The sequence below is a fragment of the Salarias fasciatus genome, chromosome 13, assembly GCF_902148845.1.
Source record: "Salarias fasciatus chromosome 13, fSalaFa1.1, whole genome shotgun sequence".
Lineage (NCBI taxonomy): Eukaryota > Metazoa > Chordata > Actinopteri > Blenniiformes > Blenniidae > Salarias > Salarias fasciatus.
In genome coordinates this window covers 18,504,048-18,523,090 of record NC_043757.1, presented here as the reverse complement: position 1 = coordinate 18,523,090, position 19,043 = coordinate 18,504,048, and the positions used below count along the sequence as shown (strand labels likewise).

Here is a 19,043-nt window from a genome sequence, read left to right as displayed (position 1 = left end):
AATGATCAAAGTTACCTGAAGAAAGATTACTTGTGTTTTATTTCACTTCTACTGAAGCAAATTAATGATTAAAAGTTTTATTTGAGTTATTATTTTTAAATGTTTTTTGTTAAACTAGGCATTCATCGTCAGCTCAGGGGCTAATTGCATACCATGATCAATTTCCCATCACCCCACAGTCTCTGTAATCGTAGTGTAATGAAATCTACAAAATTTGACCCATCAGTAGTATTGATCTCCAAATATTGACATGTAAAATACCCATACCTGTATACAAGGAAAGATGTTTTATATTTCACCAGAAGATGGCAGCAGACCTAAGGCTGCACTCTGACTGCTTGAACCTTGCCTGACCTTTTTTAAAGCCAATTTCAAAAGAGGGACTGTAACTGAAAAATGTTGAATGAGTTACAACAGTTTCTACTGTTGTGTGTCACGCTGACGTAAGATGGCTCAGTCAGGTGTGTGCGGTACATCATTTCTCTCTTGGGGGGGGAAATCGGTCAATTCATGGGAAAAAAGGGGACAACCGCTGCTACAACTATGTGAGGCTGGCTAATTTTTAGCTGACAACACTGCATGTGAACACACGAGCCTCCAGGGGCAAATGCTGTGGGGAGCCAGTTGTATTCACACATCAAAGCCTTTTGGGACCAAGCTGCAACTTTTCCACCTGTCTCCACGCAACCAACACTGTGCGTTTCCCAGCACTGCAGGAAATGAAGACCAGTTTTCCACAGAACTAAATCAGTGTGCTACAAGGCAGTATGCAGCTTCCGTCTCATCTCTGGGAGAAGGTTTAATAACAGTTTTGTGATTTTGCAGCTTGTGAAAGGGAGATCACATTTTTTTTCTTCTAATTAATTTAAGCAAGTACTTAGTGAGAACAAGTCTAATTGACGTCTTGTCCGTCTATCTTGATAGTTTCATATTTCAATCAGACACCAATAAAACCTGTAAGCCCATGCTAAATTAATACCAGCTCAGCCCATAGATTTTGCATGCCTGTTATATGGCTTGTTATTGTGTGAATGACGGACACTCATAAATTAGACTTTTTCACCTTATTACACACACAAAGCTGCCATTCTTTATCCCATGAACGGTGAACTTTGACAACATGAAAGGCCATCACACTGCAAAATCTTAGAATGTAGGGAGTATCCTGGTGAGGCTAACCATCTGAAAAGATGAGAGATTATTACTGGTATGTTGATGAATGCAATGTAATGTTGGAAGCACACTGTTCAGTTTTTTGTTTTGTTTTGTTTTTTTTTCGTTAAAAGAAAATAACTTGAAAATCCTGAATCATTTTCCCTCATTTTATGATTATGCAGCAAGCAGGGTTGGTCTAACATGTAAATCCCCAATAAAATATATCCACAATTGCAGTTATAATATGACAAAATGTTAAAAAGTTCAAGAAGCCATGGTATGTTCTGATCTATAACATGATAGCATTTAGTGAAATATGTGGCCACACGACTCTAGCCACCAACAGCCAGTGCAATATACACAGAGTATCGGAGGTGTGGACTCGAGTGATGACTTTTGACTTGACTTGATTTTTTTTTTTTAAAGACTTGCAACTCGACTTGGACTTGAACAGCAATTACTTGTGACTTCACTTGGATTTGAGCCATTTGACTCTCAATGACTTGCTGCTTTCACTCAGCGCAGAAATCGAAAAAAGTGAAAAAACACTGAACTCTCCCTCTTAGATCTGTGTGTGATATGCGTGTGCATGCAGAAGTGACAGGCACAGCATCCTATCAAATCAAATGAAATAACTCAAATGAAATTCAGTATATGTTGTTTGAACTGATATCAACCGACGAAGAAGATTAGATTTTTTTTTTTTTCAAAATGTCACGTTCGTGTACACATATTGCCAGATATACAAAAAACGAATTGCAGTGTACAAAACATGCTGGACGAAGATCACAGATGGAAAGGCAACAACTTCCAACGTCGTCAGACATCTGAAGTTGCACAAAATTTGGTACGTTGAGCTGATGATCTAAGGCTACATTATCCTATCTCCTAGTTACTATGCTAACATCCTGAGGAGTTTTGTGCCAGGACTGGTAAAATGAGGGAGAATGCCTCATTTATTTTATAGTACTTTCTATTTTATATTACCCTCTTCTTTATATGTCTGGGCCTCAAGTAAAGAAATTCATATCAGGTCATGCACTTGCTGGTATGAAAATAAAAGTCAGTTACAATTGTAAAATAATATTTTAAAAATGCTAATTTATTTGGTTACATGTTTTCAGAGAAAAGAGAAGAAAACGTGCATATAAATTACAAATATTGTATGAGACATGATACAGTACGTTAAACAATAACACAGTATAGTGTTCACAACATTTACTTTACATTAAACCGACAATTAAACCCCACTGCCCACCTCGAGGGGCGGTGGGGGTTTAAGCAGCCGCTGGATGTCCATCACCAGCCGATGGATATTAAACACCTCTGCAGCAACATGGAGCTCCTGATAGGAGTATTCAACTGGCTTATGAAGAAAAGAGGAAAAAAAAGTCCTGACTGGAAACTCAGGCCTGTGATTCTCCTCCAGATCTTTAAACTGCTGGTATGATCCCACCATCACTGAGCCTCTGGACTCACTCGAGAGGAATTCTTCTCGGTCATTACTTCACTTTTAAAAGGCTCAGAGGAGGCAGAACGTTCGCATGAACACAGTATTTCAACTGTTTGTTTTCCAGTACAGTCCAATGCTTTGTGTTTGACACAATAAACTGCAAATAAAAGCAAGTCCTGGTAATTATTACACTGACATTCTTTATAGAAGACATGAAGTCAATTCATGCTGCAGATGGTCTTCATACATCACAGTTTCAAAATGTAATGGTATTGGTGAATTAAGTGTCACTTCCAAAAACAGTCTGGGGAAGATGTTGAATTATCTCCTCCTCTCAGAGATGCCCTGTGGACCATCTTTTAAAAACAGTTCTTTCCTGAATTTTTTGTGCTTTCAATTTGAGATATATGAGAAACTTTCATGTATGTACTCTTGAAATACTGTAACTCAAGCCTACATAATTAGTTTTTGCTAACGTTTGATTCATAATCACAAATACCACAGTAATTTATACTGAACTAATATTAGTTTTATTGCAAAAACATCAAATTTTTGCTAAATTTACAGTAAAAAGCTCTTGTTGTCAAGATTTGCTGGATGCTTGAGTCCATCAGCTGAAAGTGTCATAAATATATGATGAATGCCGACCATCCTCTTCATCAGATGCTATAAACAAAGCGTGACTGCAATAATTCTTAAATCTAACATTTGGAAGCAGTGACACATGAGCACTCCTCAGAAAATGGAAACCATGACCTTTACTGAGCAACCTTTAGGGTCACCTCTCTTTCCTGGGGAACCTATCAAGACGTAGTCCTGCAGAATTTGGCTGTGGCGCTTCTGACTGCGCAGTGCTGACATGTCTGTGCTTTGCCAATAGTTCCTGCTATTAGCAGATCAATACCATCCAACCTCTGATTCTGATCAGACAGCGGTAGCTGCTGGAGAAGGTGCGTCGTGCGCGGTCCCAGGACCCAGACCAGCCGGGGGAGGCGGAGGCCCACCATGGTCGTCTATGGCGGATGTGATTCCTCCTGTGAAAGCTGTATGAAGCTGGTGCTTCTCGACTCCTCCACTTGCGCTCCATTTATTTTTTACTTAATCTGCTTCTTTCAGTGTGAGACGAGCGTCATTTTCCCGCTACCCAGTTTTCAGCCCAAACTCAGCGTAACCCGGCCATCTCAGTCTCAAAAACCAGCCCAAAGTACGCCCAGTTGAGTTGGACTGTCCTTCTTGTGAAAGCAGGAATAGCCAGCTGAGTTCTCCATGGGGTGGCGTTGACCGCGATGAGGAAGCCGCGGTCAGCCAACTCAGCGCGGCGACATTTCAGGCCCAATCCTTTCTCAAATGAATTCGTGCATCCGACAACCACACATATTACTATCACCTTAAAAAAAAGGTGTTTCATTCACGATACATGGAAAACAAATCCTCCGGTATCTCGCTTAGCTGCACTGTTCACACCGCTTTTAGCCTACCGCAAGTTTCCAAAAAGCACGTGATCACAGCCTGTCAGGTCAGGCCGACATCTAAAAAAAAAACTTACAAAAATATACAGATGTGGATAAAATTGTTGGTACCCTTCATTTAACAAAAGAAAAATTCACACTGGTCAGAGAAACAATTTGAATCTGACAAAAGTAGTAAAAAATTAAAATTTCATGAAATTTAACCAATGAAAGTCAGACATTGCTTTTCGACCATGCTTCAGCAGAATTATAAAAAAAAAAATGAAGTCATGAAACAGGCCTGGACAAAAACCCTTAAGATTTAGTTGCACAACCTTTTTGAGGCAATCTCTGCAATCAAACAATTCCTGTAAATAACTGTCAATGAGACTTCAGCACCTTTCAGCAGGTATTTTGGCCACTCCTCATGAGCAAACTGCTCCAGTTGCCTCAGGTTGGAAGGGTGCCTTTTCCTGACTTCATGTTTCAGCTCCTGTAGCGGAGCCAGAGTGGGGGCAAGGGGGCAGTCGCCCCAGGGCCCACAAGGTCATAGGGCCCCGTTTCATGTGATGTGTTCACATTTACTCGTAAATAAATTATTATAATAAAATGTGCAGTGTGTGCTAGAAGGTATACGCATATGAGTGTGGGCTCCAATTTGACAATTCTTACATTACGACTGTCCATGAATGCATCAGAGCTGTAAGCCAGCGCTGATTGGCTGTGTGACATGAACGAGTTTTTTCTTTTGCACTTGATCTGGACCAGGGGTCACCAACCCTGTTCCTGGAGAGTCCCTATCCAGCATGTTTTAGTTCTCTCCCTGATTCAACGCACCTGAATCTAATTATTCTCTAATCACCAAGCATAGAGCAAAGCCCAGTAACGAGCCTGTTGATGCCAGCAGGTGTGTTGAAACAGGGAAAGAAGGAAAACATGCTGGATAGGGGCTCTCCAGGAACAGGGTTGGTGACCCCTGATCTGGACTCTTTGGAGGGAAGTTCAACAGTATGCTAAACACTATGCTAGCCGCTAGCGGTACTACCCAAAACCTAACATCGGAGCCATTGGTGAGTCAGTGAAACCTTCAGAAATATTATCTTTATCAGAATGCTGTGGTCTTAAACATCTGCCTATTTGAATGTGCCTTGTGTTGCTTTCAACTATAAGAGACCGCTGAGTCTATTGTTTTTTTTTTTTTTATTATACGTGAATTCCAAAAGATATAGATAGCTGTGTCTATATCTATCTGAATAGATTGTGTAATTTTAGACCAGCTGTGTTCATTTTATGTTTAAGCTGTATCAAAGATGGCACAGATTTAGCCAGTAAATTTTTAATCTGCATTTTCAGCACCATGGACAGCGGACGCTCTGAGTGACACCTGTCAGGCTGCATTTGTGAGTGTGTGTGCGTGCGTCTGTGTATTTGTTCTTCAGAACAAGTTTGTGAACTGGTTTGTGACTTTATTCTGCTTTCTGAGGCATATAGGTTTGCTTGGCTCAATAAAAGTGAGCATTAGTGTGTTGTTTGATGGTAGCATGAGGTATTGTTTGAATGGTAAAATTACTATCATAAAGGCCCGTAGAGAATGCTCTGCCCCTTCTATACTGAGACCCACGCTCCGCCTCTGTTCAGCTCCTTACAAAGATGTTGGATAGGATTTAGGTCAGGGTTCATAGAAGACCACTTGAGAATAGTCCAATGTTTTCCTCTTAGCCATTCTTGGGTGTTTTTAGCTGTGTGTTTTGGGTCATTGTCCTGTTGCAAGACCCATGACCTGCGACTGAGACCGAGCTTTCTGACACTGGCAGCACATTTCTCTCTAGAATCTCTTGATAGTCTTGAGATGTCATTCTATCCTGCACAGATTCCAGACACCCTGTGCCAGATGCAGCAAAGCAGCCCCAGAACATAACAGAGCTTCCTCCATGTTTCACAGCAGGGACAGTGTTCTTTTCTTGTTATGCTTCATTTTTCCTTCTGTGAACATAGAGCTGATGTGCCTTTGTAAAAACTTCAATTTTGTCTCATCTGTCCATAGAATATTCTCACAGAAGCTTTGTGGCTTGTCAACATGTAGTTCCACAAATTCCAGTCTGGCTTTTTTATGATTTGTCTTTAACAATGATGTCCCTCCTTGGTCGTCTCCCATGAAATCCACTTTGGTTCAACCAACGACGGATGGTGCGATCTGACACTGATGTTCTTTGAGCTTGAAGTTCACCTTTCATCTCTTTAGAAGTTTTTCTGGGCTCTTTTGTTACCATTCGTATTATCCGTCACTTAGATTTGTCATCAATTTTCCTTCTGCAGCCACATCCAGGAAGGTTTGCCTACAGTCCCATGAACCTTGAATTTCTGAATAATATGTGCAGCTGTAGCCACAGGAACATCAAAGTGCTTGGAGATGGTCTCATAGCCTTTACCTTTAACATGCTTTTCTATAATTTTCTTCCTAATCTCCTGAGACAACTCTTTCCTTTGCTTCCTCTGGTCCATGTTGAGTGTGGTACACTTCATGTAACTACTGTCTCCCTCTAGATGAGCCACTGACTGATTACAGGATTGTTGACACCTGTGATGCTAATTAGTGGACACACCTTGGACTGACATGTCCCTTTGGTCACATCACTTTCAGTCTTTTCTAGGAGTGGCATCATTATTGTCCAGGCCTGTTTCCTGAGTTTATTTTTTTAAATAATTCTGTTGAAACATGGTTGAAAAGCAATTCCTGATTTTCATTAATTACATTTCATTGAATTTCTTTTATTATTACTTTCGTCAGATTCAAGTTATTTCTCTGACCACTGTGAATTTTTCTTTAATTAAACAAAGGGTACTAACAATTTTGTCCATGTCTGTATATCAATTATTGTTGGGTAAAGAACATGTCATATGCACACAGTGTTTCAAAGCTGTCCTAAATAAACAAAGGAAAATGATAGTACCATCAGATTTAATGCATCAATCTATGCTGGCTTCTGAAAAGTGATGCCAGTCAGCACCTGTCTCGTTGCTACCAAAATGAAAATATGTTATGTTTCTAGCGGGCTTTTCTTTTTTTTTTAAGTTAAGTTGTCTTTGACTTATTTATTTTCAGCTTTCAGCCTCATTATGGCGAAGACTGCATGATATTTACAATTCTCTCACCGAGCAGTACTTCATATTTAGTTTGACTCTGAATGAATTTTTCAAAAGGGGAGAACTGACTGAAAACATTTCACAGCAAAATCATCAAAGAAGAAGAAGCAAATAAAAAGGACACAAAAAACCACAAAGTCTCATTTTCCTTCAATGGAATTTTATTGATCTTGCAGCAACAGTGTCCACTGGCATTGGAGTTTCATGTAAAATAAAGTTTTTGAAATCAAAACAGAAGGTTACAGTAAGTTTGTTTCAAATCTCTTTCAACACAATATGTAAAGCCCTCATTGTCAAACTAAACCGATTTGAAATGAATTTCCCATCTGAGTTCTGTATTAAGACTGTTGTTGCCAAAAATGTGCAATGCAAAAACTGGGCTCAAGCAACCCTTCAATATAACTGTCACCAAAACATGGTCAGAGTTAATTCCAAAGCGGGACAGAAAATTAAACAATAACCTTTGATAAACATCATTCAGTGGTTCCAGTCAATCAGAGACACGGGAACTTCGTGGTTGATTGGTTCAGCAGGTTTTAGAGCTGCGACAAAGAGTAAAATTACCAGACCGGATTATAATTATGTTAAAAATTAGAGAAAAAAAAAAACCTAAAAGTCAGAATGAGGACAAAATGAGCATGTGGTAAGTGCACCGCATTTCCATTTCAATTTCCACAACATGTCCGTCCGTCCATACAATGGTCCACACTCACACACACGCACACACACTCACACACTTCACAGCTGTTTGACAAAGACAACTATGTAGGAGAAAAGAAAAAACAAACTTTGAACGTTCAGTTCTGTTGAATTGCCAAGTACAATGTCACCTGTTTAATGTCACAGTGAAAAAATAAACATCTGTTGGAAAGTACAAATTGATGACGAGGAACCTACTGAAGTTACTGCATTTCCATGTTAAAGTAAGGCATGGGTGGGCGCGACGCATGACGAGAAACAGGAAACGTCAGGTGGATTAAGGGCACTGGGGGACAGATCTCAAATTGAAGGGATCGCATCTATCGAAACCAGACGCAAACAGTAAATTTACTGGTTCCTTGATGAGTCTAAAAATCCAGGAGGCTTGAAAGTGCTCGTACCTAAAGAAATACCCTCAACACCAAGAAACCGTATTAAAAAATAAAATGCATATAAAACATCTGGATTACTTTAAAAAAAAAAATCAAAATCTTCATATCTTACCCTAAAATGGGGAGTACTGTTGGTTGTTGTTGTTTTTTTTTTTTAATCTGATCAGAATAGTTAAAAACTGTGAAAGCCCATGGCATTCACACAAGAAATAATGGGAGCGTTTTTTTTTTTTTCTGAATTAACCAGAAAAACATTCCCAAAACACACAAAAAATGATCTGTTTCTCTGAATAATGAGATAAGTTGGGTTTTTTTTTTGACTTGACAAGGTGAGTTTTAATTTATGGAAAAAAAAGCCTCAGAAACTCATCCAGGACTACTGTGGTGTGCTTCCAAACAACAAGCGAGGAGGAAACTGAGGTTTTACGTGTTGTGAAAAACTAACGTGCGTATGTAGAAAGTAAACCATGAAGCTGGACTGTGGTGCAGTGGAGAGCTCCTTCCTGTCGAACAGAAATGGAATTCCTCGTTCAAGTCCAGCGAAGATGAAATGATGGAGGTAAACCATGACAAGAGATATTTTAAACATCAAGTGTGTCGACCATTCGTTTGGCTTCACTGTAACGTCTTGACAAATCAGAGTCTCTCTTAAAGGCAATCTATTGAAGCTCAGAGGAAAAAAAGGACTGGTATGGAGCACTGGGTGAACATAAAAAGTTGAAATTATGAGTTTATAGTTTCATCATGTATCTGTATGGTAATTCAGATAATTCATTCATGTTTTTTTATTTTTTAAATGGAAACTTATCTCAGTTTTTCAGGGAAACAGAGGACTTTTCCCCTATAAATGAACGTAGAACACCCGGCAAATAGCACCCAGCTCAACTTCCTCCTACTAAGTTGAAATAAAGTTTTTCTTAGCAGACAATAAATGTGAAAATTCATTGCGAGGCCACAGCAGTGAAATGTAACCTTATTGTTAACTGTCAGATTTGTGAAAATCTGTATGTAACATTGGGAAATACAATCATTTCATGTTAATAAAACAGTCCAATCGCTGCCCTAGAAGTCATTAAAACATTTTTAATAAAACAACATGTTTTCCCTTGAGAAGTTGGAAAGTCATGCAGGCTTTTATCGGTAATGAAAACTAGAATCTTGGAATGACATGAAACCTTCACCTACGCTGGAATAGAGTAGCAACACCGCATCCGCTCACCTACCATCACTGGAAATTAACTTTACGAGTGATCATCGATTGTGGAGCTTTTCAAGTCGTTTCAAACAAAATCAAACAGGAAAAAAGAAACATTGCCTAAAAAAACATGGTCACAAGGGTCTTTAAAGCAAAGTCTGAGGAGGGTAGTGAAGCTTTCAACAGTATCTCAGGCTGGTACTAAAGAAGACTCCCCCTTAAGTTTAATAATGTGGTCTGCCAATCCCAAAGCACAGAAAGCTGTAAAATTAGCACTGCAAATGTAAAATAGGACCTTTTTAGAGGGGGGGGATGGGGGGGGGGGTTCATGTGATCCACACACACTCCCTTGTTGTGTTCTTATGCATTGATTTGTAGTGGTAGCCATGAAAATCAATTCAAATAAGCCTAGTTTCCAGAGTTTGGTCACACTGTACCTGTATGAATGATGGACTGAATCCCCATGGTTTTACACACATTACATCCAGCAGTGAGACGAAGAGCGAAAGAAGATGGCCGCCATGAGGGCTCACGACACTGGTTTCTACAAGCCAAGCCACTGGCACGGGTGGTGCCAGGTCACTTCCTTTTGCTGGTGTGGTTCCACTCGGCTAGATGTCCATTTCAAACTGAGCGTCATCACCTTGAAAGCAAAACAAGACACTGAGATAGGAACAGGTTGGTTGGCTTATTGCGACAACAGAGTTGAATAAAGACGTTCAGGCTGGGCTGCAACAAAGACACCAAGTATATCTATTTAGCTGCTCAACTTTATATTCTGTTGCACAAACTTTTATCTTAAAATCAAAAATTATACATATAACCTTGATTACACTGAATTCTAAAGCATGTTTTTATTTAATTTCTTCATTTCGTTTCATCACAGCACAGTATGTTGTTTTTTTCAAGCAAATAAAGGTTCAAAATCAATTTATTATCAATGTAATGGAATTTATGTCAAATAAGTTTTAGTTTCAAACTGTAACTGTAGCAGTTTTGGGGTTTGCACATGATGTCAAAAGACTCATCAGATGGTGTAAAGAATCAAACATGCACATAATTTTTTTCTTTTTTTTTTTTAACTTTGTTTATTGGGTTTTTCCAACAGGCCATGTTCAATCACATCAGCATATTACAGAAAAGCAAACAGTCTGTTACAATCAAACTAAAAGGGCAACAGAAGGAGAACAAAACCTAAAAAAATAACAACACATCAGTCAATAGGAAAATAAATAAGAATGAGAAAGACTATAACCTCGCCGTATGTGACCCTAATCACATATGTATTCACAGACCATTCACTTCTAAATGTCTATGTCACTCTGAGGGAATGTAAGTTTTTCAATATATTGAAGGAAAGGACCCCAAATATTATTGAATTTACTGGATAAACAATTTTTTTTCCAGTCTTAGAAAATAAAGAACGTCCCTTATCCAGTGAGCATGAGAGGGAGGTCGGCTGGATTTCCAGGTGATAAGAATGAGGTGTCGAGTCAAAAGAGGTGTGATGGCTATAATGTCCTTTTGGGGCTTGTGAAGAGAAGATGGTGAAGGAGAGACTCCAAATAAAGCACAAAGGGCATTTCGCTTAACTCACTCCACTACATCTACTGACAAAGTATCAAAATTGTCTTTCCCGTATTTGCAAAGAGAGGGACAAAGCCAGAAGGAGTGGATCAGGTTTGCAGGTGACTGATGACATCGGACACATAACGAAGATACAGTTTTATAAATTTCAGCTAACTGTGAATAGATATGATGAAACAGTTTACATTGAATAAGGCCACGCTTTGCACAAATTGAGGATTTATGATAATAGAGATATTATAATAGAGATATTAAAGCGAATCCGGTGTACCCATCCCCAGACCCTCAATCCAAAGGGACCTTATAACATTAAGTGACTGTGGGTGCAATGAGTGGATTTGATTGTAAATGAAAGATTTTAAAGACGCGATAAGCTTGAAAAAATGATCTAATGGCGTACCACTCAGCAGGTTGGGAAACTCTGGAGATGTACTGCGGACAAAACTGCGAACCTGTAGATACCTGAAGAAATAATGTTTTGGCAATGAATAAGATTTGGAGAGATGCTGAAATGATGCAAATGTCATGTTAATATATACATCTTTAAACTTTTTAATCCACAAATTTGGAGGAGGAATATGATTTGCAATCAATGGAGCATAAACTGATATTGAATGGAGTCCAAAGTGTTCCTTAAACTGAACCCAGATCCTACAAGCATTTCTAACCATCAGGTTATAGGTGAGGTTGAGGAGTGGATGGGTGCATGTACTAGAGCTTTTAATGATACTGGGGATGAGGAATTGGTTTCTAGAACTAGCCATGCAGAAGGGGGATTAAAGGCTTTAGCTTGAAGCCAGTATTTTAAGATTCGAATATTTGCCAACCAATAGTAAAGCCTGAAGTTAGGTAAGGCCATTCCACCCATTTGCCTCGGTCTTTGCAAGTATAGTTTTCAAAGCCTGGCAACTGTTTTGTTCAAAATATACCCCAAGATCAGACTATCTAACTTGTGAAAAAAAAAAAATTGAGGAAGAAAAATCAGTAGGCACTGAAAGAGATAGGAGAACCAGGGGAGGATATCCATTTTCACCAAACTGATTCGAGCAGGCAGAGGTAAATTGACCATCTTTCAAAGTCTTTGCGGACACGGGTCAGAAGTGCAGCAAAGTTAGTTTTATATAGACCTGAAAAATTATGTGTGACATGGACTCCAAGATATGTAAAGGCATCCTGGACAATTTTGAAGGGCCAGTTATGCAGTGGGTAGTTTGTTGCAGCAGCATTTACAGGAATTATTTCACTTTTATTTAAATTCAATTTATAACCTGATATTTCACCAAACGAAGTTAGAGTAGTTAGGGCAGCAGGAATAGAAACATTCAGATTAGAAATATCCAAAAGTAAGTCATCAGCATAAAGAGAAACTTTTAGTTCTACAGTATATCACTGAACACCGGTGATAAAAGGATGAAAGTGTAAAGCTATAGACAGAGGTTTGATGGTCAAAGTGAAAAGTAGTGGGCTTAAAGGACAACCTTGTCTCGTGGAGTGATAAAGACAAAAGTAGCTTCAATGTGTCTTATTTGTACAAATCGAAGCCATAAGTGATTAGTAAAGCAGCCTGTCCCAAGAAATTAAAGTCCTTTAAAAAACAAATTTCTCCAGTGTAAAATAGGTCGTCCCACTGTAGCCTATCGAAGGCTTTTTCTACATCCAAAGATATCAGAGCTTCAGGACAATTGGAGGACGGGTTGTAAATCACATTAAAAAGGCGTCTGAGGTTTGAAAAGGAGTGCCTGTTTCGAATAAATCCAGTTTGATCTGGGGAGATTGATGGGAGAACAGATCCTACACGTGAAGCTAATCATTTTCAAAGTATTTTAAGGTCTACATTAAGTAAGTTTTTAGGTCGATACGAGGACCAATTCAGAGGGTCTTTGCCTTTTTTGAGAAGAACAGAAATGGATGCCTGAGAGAGAGTTTGGGAAAGATGGCCGGGTTGAAAAGAATCAAGTAATAAAGGAGCCAATTTACCCCAATTTTTTTTTTTATTTTATTTTTTTTTATAAAACTTAGCCGAGTAACTATGTGGACCCAGACTCTTCCCACTTTGTAAAGAAACAATTGCAGCATTTAGCTCTGAGATGAAAATTATCTGTGACAGCTTGCTCTACAGAAGGAATGTCCAAATCCTTAAAAAAATCTATCAAAATTGAGAAGGGCAGTATCAGGATCAGAAGAGTTGGGAGAAATGTAAAATTCCTTAAATGTTTTAATAATTTTAGAAAAGTCTGTTGTTATGCCTGTACTTGTTTGAATCTGAGAAATCTGACGAGCCGATGAAGCCTGGCGCAAATGTTGAGCTAATAGTTTACTGGCTTTATCCCCATGTTTGAAAAACTAAGACCTAGTCTGAAGAAGAAGCTCAGTGGACCGGTGTGTTGTAAGAATATCATACTCTGCCTGTCGTAATAAGTGTTCTTCATATATCTCGGGTGATGGAGAGGTGGCATATGTGTTGTCAAGTTCTTTTCTGAGCTTATTCTCGTAGCCAGTATATGAAATTATTTCTCATCTAATATATGCCTTTAATGTCTCCCACAGAAGGGATGCTGACACATCTGGAGATTTGTTTTAAACTCACAAAAAAGTCAATTTGCTGAGAAACAAAGCTCACAAAATCTTCCTTATAAAGTAAGCGTGAATTGAATCGCCACCATGGTGACTCCTTCATTACATTATCAAAATAAATCATCAAGGAGACTGAAGCATGATCGGATAAAACCACAGCATTATATGTACATTGAGAGACAAAAGCAGGAAGTAGTCTGTATGATGATCGCTAGACAAGAAAGAATACTCTTTTCACAGTGTTAAAGTGGCGCCAGACATCAGAGACAGCAAACTCCTGCATGAAAGTCTGGATTACTATGGCAGACCTTGAAACTGAGGAAAGCTTGGTGGAAGACTGATCAAGTTGTGGGTTTAGCCAGCAATTAAAGTCTCCTCTAGTAGCAAATACTGACAAGACACATCTGGTAAAACTGAAAAAAAAAAAAAAATGCTTGAATCGTCATCCCAATTAGGGGCATAAACATTTGCTAAAACCAAGTGGGTATTATAGATTTCACCTTTATCTGCCATTACGGTCAGATATTTTGTTAGAATGTATAAATGGGATAAGATTTACGTAACATGACTGCTCCAGAGATACAGAGAGATTGCTCAAGATTTGCTACTGAATGAGGAGTGATAAACCTGTCCAACCCATCTGCTCTTGAGCTGAAGATGATCTGTAACTTTACGGTGAATTTCCTGTAAACAGATAATATGTGCCCCAGGTGGTGAAGCACCTTACTTCATTTAATGGGATTATTCAAGCCTTTCCAGTTGAGACTAGAGAACATTGCGTCACTCCCTGTGAGTGTAGTTGATGTGCCGCCAATCTCTGCTGGTAAAATGGGAAGATTATGCGGAAGCACAGAAAATCTGTAATTTTGGGGAAACTCCAGCAGGGGGCGAAGATGTTGATTTCAGAAAGAGCCCAGGTCTCATTGGAACCCATTCAAAAATTCAGATTTTCAGAGTAAACATATAAAGGTTTCACAATATGTTTTGGCCTCTATCACTAGTTACTACAAACATGTCGGCTTTACCAGACTCTGATTTTCGCATAAATCATCTGTTGATTTTATGTTACGAGTTACAGTTTTGCATAAATCCTCTGTCCACGTGATGCGGTCACGTGACAGGCTTAACCAATTGCATTTACATCCGGTTTCAAATATTTGATATGGAGACGTCCTGCTCGAATCAACACACGGGATTTCAGAACGCTATGGGTGACGTCATGTAGGTTTTGTCCATCTTTATAAACTGTGAATGGTCATAACAGATAAAACGACAAAATAAGAGCACAGGTGGTGGTCTGCAGGGTTGTTCATGACAACTATGACTGATGCAAAAACACACATTGAAATAAAACTACAAAAATAAAAAAGTCAAACATGTGAAATCAAAATACCCCCCCCCCCCCATTAGCAGAAGCATCTCCCCAAATGAGACGCACGCTTCTTTCCCACACACTATTAATGAACACTGTGGTCTGCAAAAACTCCAAACTTAACTTACCAATAATTATTGGCAAACTCAAACGAAATGTGACATACTAGTAAATAACAGCTGGAAAACATAACCTTCTGCAAACTTTAAGATGTTAGAACAGCCTTTAAGCCACTCAAAATGTTTTGAATAAGAACAAGGCACAAGCTAAAATAACTAGATTGAAAAAATAGAGTGCAAATCTGGCAATGTAAATATGAAACCTTTATCAAAACTATTTACAGTATGTGCTGCAAAAAACACAGATCGAAATATAAAGTATTCAAACGTCTCAACATACATGCGGACCTATAAGTTGTTTTTTTTTAACTAAGAGTACAAATAGAAGAAACAGTCAGATGGACACCGATTGTGAACGTGAATTACAGAGTCAATCCAAAGTGAAATGTCCGCAGTGATTAAACAACCTGAACGGTAACATCACCTAAATATGTTACTAGGTGCTTCCTGTTCACTGGAGGCCCATTAAACACTTTCGGGACTGACTGTTTTCTTTATGTGCTTCTGAATAAAGTCTGACGCTGATGCCGGATCTTCAAACCGGTGAGTCTGTCCGCTGGGCAGGGTGATGTGAAGAGTGGCTGGAAAAATGAGTCCAGACTTGACATTGGGGCAGGAGTGAAGCTCCCTCTTCACGGGAGTGAAGGCAGCTCGTTTCTTGGCCACTGCTGGGGTGAAGTCTGGGAAGACTGAAATCCTGCTGCCGTTGTACTGAAGCGGTGACAGCTCACTGGCACGGCGCAGGATGTGACTCGGTGGGATGGCGACCCTCTGTGCCCTCAGGAAAGCCCACCAGCCGCACATTACTCCACCTACAACGCTCCTCCAGGTCCTCACATTTCCTCGTGAGCGCCTCGACTTGAGTGGTTAGCATAGCAGCCTTCCTCTGAAGGTTGGCGAGCTGATTAGCATGATCGTTGGACAAAAGCTCGAGGTCTGCTACGGGTTTAGCTTTCAGAGGTTCCAGAGCAGTGGATAATTCCCTCTTGATGGTCGCAGAGATGACAGACTCGAATCTGGAGATGATATCAGTGCGCATCTCGTCCATCATCACTTTAATACTTGCCAGCAGGGCCTCATTTGCATCGGATACAGGAGGAGATTCCGACTCAGGTGTCAGTCGGGCCTTAGCATGGCTCGTCTTAGCCATCTCTGATTTTGGACGGACGGACACGGTCGTTGTTGCAGCTGAGCCGAAAAAAAATCCCACGAATGAAAAGAAAGTCTTTTTAAAACGACTAATATCAGCTAACGGAGCAAATTAATGCCAAAGGATACTATTAAAAGTAGCATTTCAGGGAGCCACTCCAAAGCACCATCCTACATCCTCACTGCTCAGCAGCGCCATCTTACATTATGAAAAACAAAAATCTCACAGCAATTCAAATTAAAGAGCAGTTTTCATGATAATTTCGAAATAAAACTTTTGTTTTTCTGGATCAATTTTGGAAAACACTCTGGACGAAGTGATTCACTTCTGGTTCACAAAGGAAAAACTAAATTCAATAAATGTAAATGAGTTTTCCTAAGAAGCACTCAGTTTTTTTTAAATCTGGATGATTTCCTCATAGGACCAGATGATGTCAAAGATCGACAGACAGACTGTGAAGCAGACACTGAGTTTTCATTTCTTACCGGTTGCAGGCTTGCCATCATGGTTGTTGATGTGGTTGTTGGCTTCATTCTTCTGGTTCTCGCTGAGGACATGTTGGCTGGTCACTCCTGGGATGACAGGCAGGTGAGCAGGGGGGGTCTGGGCAATGGGGGAGTTACGCCTCTCCAGCAGAAACCTCCGGTCGTAGATGATCCGGGTTCCTGCAACAGGACATTTCAAGTTTCTATTCGTCACGGTTTTTCAGAGGAAACAGTGAGGGTGCAATCAAATCATTAGTCAACAGGCTGGCCTTCTTCCAGAGAGCCCTGAGTCGAGCCACTCTGTCTATAAACACCTACCTGTCACGTAGCAGCTATTCTCCTTCACATTCAACCCAACCAGATAAAGGATAATCTGTGGAACAGGATTTTAGGACAGAAAATCTCATGTTTTTCTGTGGTGCTAAAAAACATCCCAGTTTAGATGTTCATTATGTTTTCTAGGCATACTTTATTTTAACATTTCTTTCAAGTTGTCAGAGCTTTGAGCAAAAAATACACTAAAGACATTGATAAGATGCAACTTAATGACATTCATTATGGGAAGTTTCATCTTGACAGCCATGTTGACATTAGAACAGTTCTGTTTGTTTATCACTCATAAATTAATCAGACAGCATGCAGATTGCATGTTTCCACAATAGATTTGTTTGACTTGTCTTAACAGGTGAAACTAAATTGGATTTTGTAACATTAACATTGGCAAAAGTTCAGTGATTTCTGCACCTCGCCATAGTAACATAACTTCTGTGTGCTTTAAGAAAGCTGCAGTAATGAAAAACACAAATCTGATTGAAACTATAAAAACTGCACACTCCAGAGCTTCAATTATTCTGTAAATACGTCATTGTAAACTACAACTGATTTGTTTTTTGAACTACGTGTCATATATAGTAATGATCATTCAACTTGGTCACACAAGCTAAATATTCAGTTAATTAATACTCAATATTCCTTTAATATTAATGTTCACCAGCATCTGTCCTCTGACCTGACTATGGACATTTTTAATTATCAATGAAAGAGTCTCTGCTCACAATCAGTACTTTGTAATGATCTCATTGAATTGTAACTGACACTATCTAAACTCCACAGTCTTTTATTTGTTTTTGGTCTTTTTGACCACAGTGTGGTTGCAGTGGGGTTTCTACTCCACACGTTCATCTGCTGCCATAGTTACTAAAAATCATTATAACTTCTACTCTCAAGAGAAGAAGAAAAAGTTGGGGAATGTGCTGCTGATCTGATTCAGTTTTGTCATCAATGCTTTAATTCAATTTTGGTCATGTGGCATCTGGTTCTTCTCCTTTGATTCAAACACGGACACACAAAGTGTTCTCTGTAAAGCCTGTCTAAATAATCATGGCTTTACTTTGTTTCTTCCTACTTTTGCAAATGAATGGTAAAACAGGGAAATCAAATTTGTGTGTTCAACATCCTTGCTGCATTTTGGCTGCATTTGATCAGATTTTATCATGACTGATATAAAACACATTTATTTTCATCCCTGCGCTGCAAACCAGCCAATTAGGTTGCAGCTGAAAGAAAAGGGGCGGGGCTTATCTTTGTTTTTGTTTTGATCAGGATGACAAGGCAGCCGAGGCCGGACTGACAGTTTACGACACAAAACAAGCGAGGGTCTGTCATGAAGCAGAGCCGGTGTGTCCTCACCTCCGGGAGTGGTGGAGAATAAAGTGCCTCCGGGGGTGGTGCAATAGTCATGAGGTAGCTGCGTTGTGTCGTTGATCAACACCGTCCTGTTCGGGATGGCCCTGCTCTCGCTCAGCTGACGACTGGCAGACATCTTCGGCGCCGATTGGGTGACAAATCCAACAGCTACAGAAAACCGGGGTGCTATTTTCCCGACGGACGGTGGAAACCCGGGCCGTTCCCCTCTCTCTTTTTTCCTCCCGAAGGCTTTCTGGTCTCTCCTTTCGTCCTCCCAGCCGTCAGCACCGTCCCCTCCCTCAGCAAAGGCAGGAAGCACGACGAGCTGCGACCGGACGTGACGTCGGGGGTTGAAATGCGCATGCGTGACTTATTTCCGAGGTTCATCAAAGATAAATTAAAATGTTGAGTCAAACCGCATTTTTCAATAATGCGTTCAGAGCACCTCGTAATTATTTATTCTAAGACGTCATAATATCTGTTGATTAGTAGTCATGCATGTTCTTAAAAATATTTATACATTCATGCATTCAGTTCAAGCCACCCTTTCATTTAGTAGGTAATGCACATAAAAAAATTCCATC

At 39.7% G+C, this 19,043-nt stretch overlaps 1 protein-coding gene across 2 annotated transcripts; it reads right to left on the bottom strand.

Annotated features, from left to right (window-relative positions):
* Positions 1 to 7,343: 7,343 nt before the first annotated feature.
* eif4ebp2 (eukaryotic translation initiation factor 4E binding protein 2) lies at positions 7,344 to 18,801 on the bottom strand. Of its 2 annotated transcripts, none has more exons than XM_030106262.1 (3): positions 18,463 to 18,791; positions 16,774 to 16,953; positions 7,344 to 10,129 (listed from the first exon to the last, which is right to left on the bottom strand). In XM_030106262.1, exons 1-3 carry the CDS (start codon positions 18,593 to 18,595, stop codon positions 10,098 to 10,100), a joined length of 345 nt encoding a protein of 114 aa, XP_029962122.1. In that variant the 5' UTR covers positions 18,596 to 18,791; the 3' UTR covers positions 7,344 to 10,097. The 2 variants fall into 2 exon arrangements, with proteins under 2 accessions (XP_029962122.1, XP_029962121.1); XM_030106261.1 differs by lacking the exon at positions 7,344 to 10,129 and adding an exon at positions 15,085 to 16,326 and having other exon boundaries at positions 18,463 to 18,801.
* Positions 18,802 to 19,043: the final 242 nt, after the last annotated feature.

Bases quoted from the DNA above. Each gene is read 5' to 3' on its own strand.
- eif4ebp2 (XM_030106261.1), bottom strand. From the start codon at position 18,595: ATGTCTGCCAGTCGTCAGCTGAGCGAGAGCAGGGCCATCCCGAACAGG. The intron at 16,954-18,462 runs GTGAGGACACAC...GTCCTGTTGCAG, and splicing joins ATTCTCCACCACTCCCGGAG to GAACCCGGATCATCTACGAC. The intron at 16,327-16,773 runs GTAAGAAATGAA...TTTTCGGCTCAG, and splicing joins TGATGGCAAGCCTGCAACCG to CTGCAACAACGACCGTGTCC.